Source organism: Crocodylus porosus, unplaced genomic scaffold (assembly GCF_001723895.1).
Source record: "Crocodylus porosus isolate Cpor-Errol unplaced genomic scaffold, CroPor_comp1, whole genome shotgun sequence".
Lineage (NCBI taxonomy): Eukaryota > Metazoa > Chordata > Crocodylia > Crocodylidae > Crocodylus > Crocodylus porosus.
This window is the reverse complement of record NW_017728906.1, coordinates 49,314,925-49,325,859: the sequence shown is the minus strand read 5'-3', so window position 1 is coordinate 49,325,859 and position 10,935 is coordinate 49,314,925. Positions and strand designations below refer to the sequence as shown.

General features: G+C 42.2%; 1 protein-coding gene across 2 annotated transcripts in view; it reads right to left on the bottom strand.

The window, feature by feature from the left end:
- The window catches only part of SRPX (sushi repeat containing protein, X-linked), a 72,124-nt gene that overhangs the window by 25,418 nt on the left and 35,771 nt on the right, over positions 1-10,935 (bottom strand). The window contains exon 2 of one of the 2 annotated variants that reach the window (XM_019529110.1): positions 5,269-5,328. The exons of the other annotated variant lie outside the window; for it this stretch is intronic. Coding sequence (XP_019384655.1) covers positions 5,269-5,328 — 60 coding nt within the window. The remainder of the gene's footprint in view (positions 1-5,268; positions 5,329-10,935) is intronic. 2 annotated transcript variants of the gene reach the window in all.

The following is a 10,935-nucleotide window of genomic DNA, read 5'->3' as shown; positions in this document are numbered from 1 at the left end:
ATGAACCCGTGTTGGTTGCCCCTAAGCATGATCTCCCCTGCTGGCCCCTCGTGGATATGCGCCAGAATAATTTTCTCAAAAAGCTTGCCCAGGATCGAGGTAAGACTAACTGGCCTATAGTTTCCCGGGTCCTCCTCCTTCCCCTTTTTGAAGATGGGAACCACATTGGCCCTCTTCCAGTCCTCCGGCACCACACCAGAGCACCACGAGTGCTCGTAAAGCTGTGCCAGGGGTCCTGCAATGACCTCAGCCAATTCCCTCAGTACTCTACGGTGGAGATTGTCCAGACCAGCTGATTTGAATACATCCAGTCCCTCCAGAAGTTCCCTCACTAACCTTTCGCCTAGGTGTGCCTCCCCTGGGGCCTGAGAGGGGCTCAGCGGGGGGATGACTGTTTCGGTCCCTGCTTAGGAAAATGGAGGCAAAGAAATCGTTAAATATGTTGACTTTGTCGTCTGGTGTGATGTCCAAATTTCCTAACGTGTCCTGCAGGGGCCCCACATTACCCGGAACCCTTTTTTGCCTCCTATGTCTTTAAAAAAGGACTTCCTATTGTCCTTAATCCAGGAAGCTAGTCCCAGTTCCATCTCCGCCTTGGCCTTCCTGACCGCTCCCCTGCATCCCCGAGCAACTGAGGTATAGTCCTCCCTGGTGATGGCCCCTCCCTTCCATGGGATGTACGTCTCCCTTTTAGCTAGGAGACATTCCCAGATGCTTTTGGTGAGCCATGGGGGCCTTTGCACCCTCCTGCTCCCTTTGATCTGTGTTGGGATTACCTCCCTTTGGGCTTGGAGGATCGTCTCCTTAAGGAGAGACCACTCTCCTTGGACACCCAGCTCCCCTCCCCTCCCCTCCAGGACCTCAGTGCTTCCCCGACTATTCTCCTTAGCTCACTGAAGTCCGCTCTCCTGAAATCTAGGGCTGCTGCTTTGCTGTAGGCCTTTGCCACCTTGCACTGGATGGCGAATTCCAGCAGGTGATGATCACTGTCACCCAGGTGGTCGAGCACCCGCAGCCCCCTCACCAGGTCGTCACCCATGGCCAGCACTAGGTCCAACAAGGCGTCTCCCCTGGTGAGGCTGTTCTCCTCCTGGGTTAGATGGAGGTCCTGCATTCTGGCTAAGAACCTACGCGAGCAGTCAGACCTGGCTGACGCTCTTCCCAGCAGATGTCCAGGAAGTTCAGGTCACCCATGACTACCACATCCTTAGACTTCACTACCTCTGTGAGCTGACCTAAGAATTCCTGGTCGAGCTCTTCCCCTTGGTTAGACAAATAAGAAAAGAACAAACTTTCAGAATGCCTCCACATGGCCTAAGCTACTTTGCTAAAGGGACTGTATCACTGGACCATGGCTCAAATTTACCAGTGCTCAATGTTATCCAAATTAAACTGAGGCATGCAGGTACTGAGACCCCGAGAGAGGTAGCACAACGATAAATATAAAAGACTTTGGCACCCCATACCACCGGCACAGAAGCAAAAGAGCAATCTGATCTCCATGCACTATCACCAATGAAGACCCCTTATCTCAGCTTTCCTTCCATTTTTTTGCAGGTCAGCACAGACCCTGGACAAAGCAAAGTATTCTCTGTGTTCCCTCCTTCATCCCTCAAACAGCAGTGACTAGGGGCCAATGCAAGGACTCAGAGGGCAAGTCATTATGCTAATGTTCTGCCACTTTCCCAGTCCCAATCTGGAAAGATGCAAAAGCCTCACAAACTACCATCCAGCCCATGGGGTTCCTCATGGGCCCAGAAACTTGGCAGTGAGAGAGCAATGGCAGCATTAATTGCTGTGGTTCTGGGAGTCATTGCCCCCATCTGTCATAATTGTAATTGTGGTTCTCAGCAGCTCTGCTGCTGCTCTGCACCTGGAGTAGCAGCCTCGGCTGGATTAACCCTCTAGTGGGCCCCAGGCAAACAAACTTGTGGGCCCTGGGCTGGTTGAAACCGGTTCCCTACCCTGGCGCTGCTGCATGTGTGGAGCAGGGCTCAGAACCGCTGCTAGGAAGCAGCTGCTGTGGTGGTGAGGCTGGCAGAGGGGAGGGGAAGGAAAGGTGGATGGGGCCATTCATGCGGCTGCTGCAGAGGGAAGGACCAGGACCCTCTGCAGCTCAGGGCCATAGGCATGTGTTTAGTTTGCCTGTGTGTTAATCCAGCCCTGGTATTAGCCCCTCATTACAAATGGGCAAGGTTTAACCCTAACTAGGAGCTAAATGGCCTGGTATACGAGTCCATCAATATACTTCTGGGCTGTCATACTGTGCAACAGATTTATGAGATGATTAGAATCAGAGCACATTTGTGGCTTCACCACTTGTGAATTAGGAACCTTATTTTGGCAAGTGGAGGGAAATGTATCTGATTTCTTTCTCTGGGATTAATTTTTCCCTACATAAATCTATTTAGCTGGCTTTGAAAATAAATGTATTGAATGAGAATGTCAATAGAAAGTGATTGAATATACCTGAGGAATACACCTTTTAGAAAAAAATTGGTATATTCATGCAAATTCACAGGTGTAGAGATGAAATAAGGTAAAAGAGGGAACTTGCATTAAAAAAAAGGAGAGAATTGCAAAATATTATATATAATTAGCAAACTGCACATGGTAAAAATAGAAAAAAACAAACTTTTCAGTCCTCCCAGACTTTTCCGTAGCTCCACCTCATGCTTCTGGTGCACAGTGGCATGCAGCAACCATCTGAGGCCTGACTGCCCAGTGTACAGGGGATGGCTATAACCTGTGAGCTCTGTGAATATGGTTCTCCACATTGGACATAACAGAACTAAACTGAGCTCAACTTAGAAGGGGTTTATGCTGAGGATGAGGAAGGGTTTAGCCTCATGGCACTTGACCTATCCAGTCCTACAGGCTGGACGAGTGGTATGGGGCTAATCCAGAAGTTGGATCCTGCATTCAGGGTCAGTCTGTGGGCCTGATCCAGCATGGGGTAAGCACATAGGGTGTTTCTGCAGGTGTGATAGGGTGCAATAAATCTGGTCCCAGAGTGACTCCACCTATGGCCCAAACATGCCAGTGTGATGCACCATGTCATCTAGGCCACAGGGCTCCTCACAGGTCCATAAATTTGGCAGTGAAGGAGCAGCAGCAGCGTTAATTGCTGCGGCTCTGAGTCATTGCTCCTATCTCCCATTGCTCCCCTGCTGGTGAAATTCCAGACCCAAAAAGAGCCTCACAGGCTGCATAACATATCCACAGGCCAGATTTGGCTTATTGGCTGTTAGTTGAGCACACAGATTTAGCTCAAAGTTACTACAAATATACTACCACTTGAGAGGCACTGTAGCCCAGTAGACTAGTGGGAACCAGGCAATCCAGGTTTTATTCCCAGCTCTGCCACTCTTAGCAAATTGCTTAGATCTATTTATGTCTCAGTTTTCCCACCTAAAACATGACAATTAGTGAAATTAAACATTACGTATAAATGTGCTTTCAGATCTATGGATAAAAAGCATTACACAAGAGTTGAGTGTTGCTATTATTTTTACAATTTAGACAATTTGAAAAAATAATGAAAAAGGCAACTGTGGTCAGTTGACAGTGGTACTGACCAAAGTGCCTGGCAGTCCTCTACAAACACAGGTTTTAGGCTGTTTCCTATAAGAGCAGCATGAAAAAATGATGCTCCACAGCAGGGCTCACTGTTGGATTAGGCAGTTGAACAGAGGGTTGATCAGAGAGAGAAGGAATCCTTAGTTGTGTTCTGGGAAAATAAAGCAGCAGGGATTTTTCCTTGGTGGGCTAAGCTAGTTGAAAAACTTCCAAATAATCATGAAAGGTTTGGCATGTGGCCCTTAGCAAGCAAGCAAGCACCCTTGTGAGCTGAAAAGTTACAGAGTATATACAGCTTTGAATGTGTACATACACTCCAACCATGTTATGCATGTACTAGTGTAGATGCATGCATAACAGCGAGCATATTTATTAATCCAAAAATCTTTGCAACACAAGATAGGCAGTAACCAAACCTTTAGATATGAATAACCTCGTATTTAGGGTAAGTTTTGATTTGAATCTGGCAACTCAAGTCCATCCCTTTTTTTTGTGAGCAAACTTGTGAACTCAAGTAAATGTAAGCATGCCAATGCAGTACAGGTCTTCTCAGCTTCATACCTAAGATTTTTGGATTGGAGTTGTCTAAACTCTTACAGCTGGCAGCACAGCTTAAAAATTCAATGCACTTATTAACAGCTGGGTGAATAACCCACTGTGTTTCACTTACCACAGATAAATCTCTGCTGCCATTAAAAGAATTTGTTCTGGATCACTTTACAAAAGAAATTTCTTAGAGTCCACATTTTGACCACTTATCTGCAGGAATCTTCACACTGGAGTACAAATTTGTGAGGGGTGCTTATAAATAATTTATAAAGCATAATACATTCTTAGTATTTTGTGCCTTCTTTTTTGCTGCTCATAAATAACTTTTTAAAAAAAAATCTGTTTTATTCCCTGAATGGTATCAATGTTACACAAAGTTATAGAAATATTTTTGGTTGCCTGAATATCTTACCTGTTCAGGGACTAGTTTGCTAAGAAAACCATAGCAGCCAACTAAATTGACAATAAAAATAATTTGCCAGCTACAGTAGAACCATATTTTATGAAATGAGATACAACTCATGTGGTTTACCAATGGTGAAAAAATATTTTCTATCCAATTCTATGGCCAATAAACTTGTTTGGAATCAGAAAGAAAATCTGAATGTTATTTCTTAACTTGCTAAATTTCATTATTTAATTACTGGGGCTGCATCATTTGCTTAATGATTTGCATGTTCATTAGTTAACACACTTTACTCTTTATTTCAGGTTGCTATGTGAACCTAAAATGAGGATTAGTTTAGGAAAAGCTTATGGAAAAAAAATCAAGCTTTCTTTCAAGTGCTGCCATACATTCACATCAACAAGTCCAGATTCTGGACATGGTTACTGTTGATGGTTTGACTGTGATGTATGAATGAGAAAAAAGAGAAGCTTGTTTTTCATTCTCATAAGCTAGCAGCTTGACCTTTCAAAGGTGAAGAAGGCAATAAAACAGAAACTTACTCAGGTAAGCAAACGATGGTGAACAGTGCTTGGTTTATTTTCCATTGTTAGAAAAATAAAAATAAAAAGCTTATCTTGATAGAAAAAGTTTGAACACAAACACGGAGCTGGATCACTTTAAGACAGGATGGAAAGAGAGAAGCTCTCCCAGCAATCAGCTGATCCTCATTAGCACATAAGCAAAGCATTCACCTTTATATCTATTGTGTGCATACACATCTTCATCATCTTCTAGGGGTGAGTATCCCGATCCTACAATACAAAACAAAAAAAAATGCAGCAAGAAAGGAAATATAATTAAAAACAAAAGAAGAAGAAAAGGTTTTGCAAAGACGTGCAAGTGAAATTAGGATGCAACAATCTAAGCAATACTGATAGCATAAGCCACCCAGATGCTTAGATATATAGTGGAACCAGTTTAAAGTGAACTGAAATAGGGTGAAATGGTTTACATTAAGTTGAATGAAAATCTCCAAATTACTGTTGTGCACCAGAGACCACACAATACAATTTTTCCTCTTCTTAGGAACTCCCACCTGTAACAAAGATGTTCTCAGAGAGATGGGAAGGAAGGATTTCACTGTAAGATGGTTCCAGAGCACCAGAGGCTATTAACAGCCAACATGCCAACCAGCTGCAGGAAAATTGCCAACCAGCCAGCCGCAGTAAAATGTGTGCAACTCAAAAACAACTGTGGTTAACAGCACAATGCACAGAAGTAAAACATCAGATACATTATCTGCAAACATAGTTCCAACCATAAAAGGACTGATTTGTATTAAGTCTTCCTTGATCATTCAAGCAAAGGAAAATGATATGTTGGTGTGCTGCTTTCTGTCAAAAATTCTGGATAAACGTTGAGAGCTACAAATCCTGAATAGTTTACTAAACTGCAGTCACACTGGCTGGTATTTAATAGTGCTGTAAAATACACCTGAACCATAGATGTTTTAGAGACGTTTTAGACCTCAGAGAGGGAAGGCAAATCATAGCTTGCAAGCCTCATATGTTTCTGGGGCAGTTTAAATACAGTTCCTGAAGAAAGAGTCATAATTAAATAAAAGCTTTTCTTTCTGCTTATTTATGGTTTTCAATATTTTCTTTTCTTCAGTTCTTCTTTGTTATTTATTCTAACTTATTTAATGGCAAATTGTTATCTGAGCTGGGGCACTGCACACACTGATCCTTGGGCATTTGCTTGTCACAAAGTTTTAAGTTATGCTGCCCTTGGATATGTCAAGATTTTGGTTTGTGGCTAGCAGGGTTAGGAGAACCTTAGACTGATATGAGGAAAAACATATGCCCAACCTTGACAAGGTCAGATTTTTCTTGACAGCAGTATTTTAAACAAACTCCTCCTTCAGTAGCAGATCTGTATACATGTAAAAATAAATCCTGCCTTTTATACACTCTAGTATATAATGGATCAGACACTAAGGAGGTTATTTGGTTAATAGTAATCAGCAAATGTTTTTCATATTAAATACCAGAAATCACAACTATTAAAAGAGTCAAGAGGGGATCAAGCTCCAATGTCAAAGATTTTCAAAAGACAGACACCTAAAGTTAGACTGCTAAAAACACACTTAGGTGCCTAAATATATGGATCTGTTTCAAGTACAGAGCATTCAAGCATCTTGTACCTATGCCAAAATACAAAGCTTCCATTGTCCAAGCAAAATTAGAATATGGACAAAGAACTATTCAATTTGTCTTACACATGGGCTTATTACCAGGGATCCTGGTTTTCCCTGATAAAAAATTGCATATCCTCTGATAAAAAGTCACAAATTCTCTAATAAACCTCTCCAAATCCATGATTAAAATGAAAGCCCACACCCATAACCTCCCTGCTGGTGCCTGTCACTCCCCCTCATCACACCCTCCCCCAGCCCTGCTTGTGCCCCTCACTCCCCCCACCACAGCCCCCTGACCCTACTCATGCCCCTCGCTCCTGCTCCCACAGTCCTCCCAGCCCTGCTGGTGCCCCTTGTCTCCCACCTACAGCTCCTGCTTCCCATCCCTGCTGAAGGGCCACCCAGCTGCCAGGGCTACGGGGCCAGGGACCCAGGTACACAGGTCCTGCCCCTGTCAGGAGGCGGCAGCTCTTGCAGCTGAGCAAAGCTGGTTCGAGGCCTAGCACGAGACTCATGAAAATGAAACACCACCAATATTATATCTATGAAACAGCACTAATATATTCCATTGTAATCATGGAAAAATGTGGATTTTTGGTTATTTTTTTAATCAGAAAATTTAGGATTTTTTTTTCAATCAGAGAAAACTAGGATCCTTGTTAACCAGATTCCCCACATTCGCTAGGTACAGACATTCAGAAAGCTCAAGGCAGAATTGAACTAGGCTATGCAGTTTTCTGTAAGCAGTGTAATTCAGACTAGTAGTGAACAGAACACATATTCACCCTGGGGGGTACAAATCTTGAACCAGGTGCCGCCATTTTTAAATCAGTCCATGTGTGCCAAACTTCTGTTAGACCAGTTTTGTGTGCTGAGTTTCTGTTCTGTTACAGGTATACTGTATACCAGTTTCCAATCACTTATACCAGTCAAAGTGTAATGTCTATACCTGGCCATCATATCTGTTCAGTGCTTGAGATATTAAACAAATAAAGTTGCTACAGCAATAATAAAGATGAAAAAAGGAGGAAAAAGATACTACTTTAAAAAATAAGATGCTGCAATGACGTGGTTTATATTTTGGTAGTCTTGTAAAAACTGGCTACATATTTTGTCCCAGTTGAGTATAGGCAAAAGCCACAAATGAAAGCATTTAACAAGAAACTACTATAAACTACCATATACATGGAATCTGATGATCACATCTGCTGTAGGAAAAAATGACTCTCTTATTCATAAAATAATCAGCTCTTATACTTCATCGAGATAGTGTCCTATTTCCATGTATTTTATTAAGGAATTAAGTTTAATTTGAAATACATGCAGGCCAACAGAAATTTATTGGTAAACCATGCCATTAGCAGCCCAGTTGTCTGCACTTAGTAAAGAAAAAACATAGTTACATTTGCAAAACATCTAAAGAAGAGCTAAAATAATAAACTAGCTTGATATTTTGATGCAGTAAAAGAACTCAATACAAGCAAAGAATGCGAAAATATGGGATATTGACAAAACAATTCCATCTTGTTGTGTTATCTTAAGCAAATAAAGCTGTTAAAAACTATAATATTTACCTGTGGAGGTAAATGTATCCTCAGGTGTATTTTATTTTGATTTCAATTTGTGAAATAGACCTTCTATTGTGTAGACTGATCAAATCCATTTAAGATGTTATCACTGTAGCCCCTCCCAGGTACCTGCACTTAGGTCCCAAATCAACACAGCATAATACTTCTAGTACAGCAAAGAATGTATGGATTTACTAAATTTTAAGGATGCATGTCAATGGGATTATGTGTGTACTTTAAATTAAACATCTGCTTAAGAGCTTTGCTCAAAAACAATGACCTTACATGCTTAAAAGCATCTGGTAAAGAGCTCCACTGGACAGCAACCTAATCACTTGATTAGTTGCATAGACTTCAAATGGAGCATTTAGACTTCAATGGCACTCACATGTTTACCGCTAAGAACATGCTTTGCTGGACTAGGGCTATACAGTAGGATCAAAGTTATGACTGCACTGAAAAACCTGTACGCAATGTGATAAAAAGGTTCACATTCACTAACAGCTCAAAACATACAACGTAGGCTTTTTATTTATAAACAAACTGCCACACCAAACTATTCAGGATGCAGTGAACACCACACTACTTGCATTACTTCTCCAGAATCATGTGATTATCCCATTTTACCCTTTACTTTTTATTTATTCAGTGAAGTATGCAATGACTTTAAGATATGTACATGTGAGAGAGGTAATGCCAAAATCATTTTGCAAATGCATTTAGAAAGAGGATAACTACCTAATAATCCATCTAGTTCTTTGCAGATAGAGGAGAAAGGTTGTTAGGATTCAAAAGAAATTTTAGGAGTACTTTTGTCTTTCCTCAGTTTATTCGGAAACTCACTTTCCCAGCTGCAAGATTTCCTTCTGGAAAGAAAACCACCAAACAAATACTAAGCTTCTTGCTTGAGACCTGGAGTTGAAACCCAGCATTACAGGCAGCAGTTCAGACAACAACAAACGAACCTTTCTGATAGGTAAGCAGCACAAGCCTGAAGTTTTTGAATATTATGAGGAACAAAGCGTTAATAAAAACCTTTTTATTGACCCAAAGCTCTCCAAATCAGAGGAGAGATCCCCAACTATCTTCATCCTAAAACATACAAGCAAACTTTCTACTACTTGAAACCTTTTTAATTTCCTAAAGGAACATTTTCTCATAGGAATTTTTCAGCTTGACTGACAAATTGCAAGATGTTTTTCAAAACAATTATTAAAAGATGAGTTAAGATTATATAAATTAAAAAAATAAAAAGTGTCAAGTGTTAGATACTAAACACAATGTTAGAGACAGCATGTGCACATGTAAGATCATGTAAGATATGTTAAACTCAGAAGACTGTTTACATGCAAAAAAGGGATTTGAAACAAGTAATTCTTTGTTTCATCACCTGATGTCACTCAGCATATCTACACATGCATTTATATCAGCTTAAATTTACTGTGCAGTAAACTACTGAGCAGTAACCAGGAATAGGCCAGCATCTACACAGGAAGATGTTAAACAGCATTAACACTGTGTGTGGACTGACTTGGGACTAAAGTTAGTCCCAAGTCAATCCACACATACAGTGTTACTGCGCAGTAAGGTGCCTACATGTGCGTTACTACTTAGTAACTAATTGGGCATAAATTTGATACCTGCATGATGTATGTGTAGATGTGAGCCTATACTGCGCAGTTATTTTGGTTACTGCACAATAAATGCTCATGTGTAGATGTGCCCACTGATCCTGTAAATGGTGTCATGTGTGTGGACACTTGTGGACACTTCTTCCTGGTCCCCTTCCATGCAGCTACTTGTAATTTTAAGCAATCTTTCAGAGACAGGGATTGTGTCCTTATACATACAGTATCAGCATCTAGCATATTGCATTGTGTTACGATTCAAAAACATCCAATTCATATCTATTTTCCCTGTGGATGTAGACAGGAACTTCTAACCACTGTAATATGTTATGTTAAATTAAGAGCCAAGAACTTTCAATATAGATTGTGTTAGGGGAATGATATTTTTTCTACCAATATTTCAGCCCAAAACTAAGGGTGCACTGATAGAGATTTTGGGGGCTGATACTGATAGCCGATTTTTATGGGCATATTGGCCAATACCAATCTGATTTCCAATACAGCTGTGTGCAGCTGGCAAGTCTGTTGTGGTGGAAGGGGAGGGGGGAGGGAAGGGCTGTGGGAGCAGATCAATGCCCCCTACGGTGAGGGAGGAAGTGGGGCAGGAGCTGATGCTGCCCAGGCAGGATGGAACCACAGATTGTTCAGTGAGTGGGGAGCGGGGTAGCTCCCACCACTGCGTGCACCCTGGGAGGGCATGGGGGGGCATGTGCCCATGGATCTTCACAGGGCAGGGACATGGGCAGGGTGCAGCTGGGGGCTGGAGCTGGGGCAGGGCCAGGCTCTTCTCGGTGGGGACTGGGCTCAGGACAGGCAGCAACAGTGCTGGGAGGAGGCTATTGGGGGACTGCAGCCACCACAAATTTGGCCATAGACCCCCCCCAAACCCCTCTCCCAGCACTGCCACTGTAGCCCCAGCTCTTCCTGGCATGTAGGTGGAGGTGGGGGGGCTGAGCTGGGGCTGCATGGAGTAGGCAGAAGCAGTGTTGAGGAGGGGGGATGGGGGGGCTATGGCAAAATTTGGGG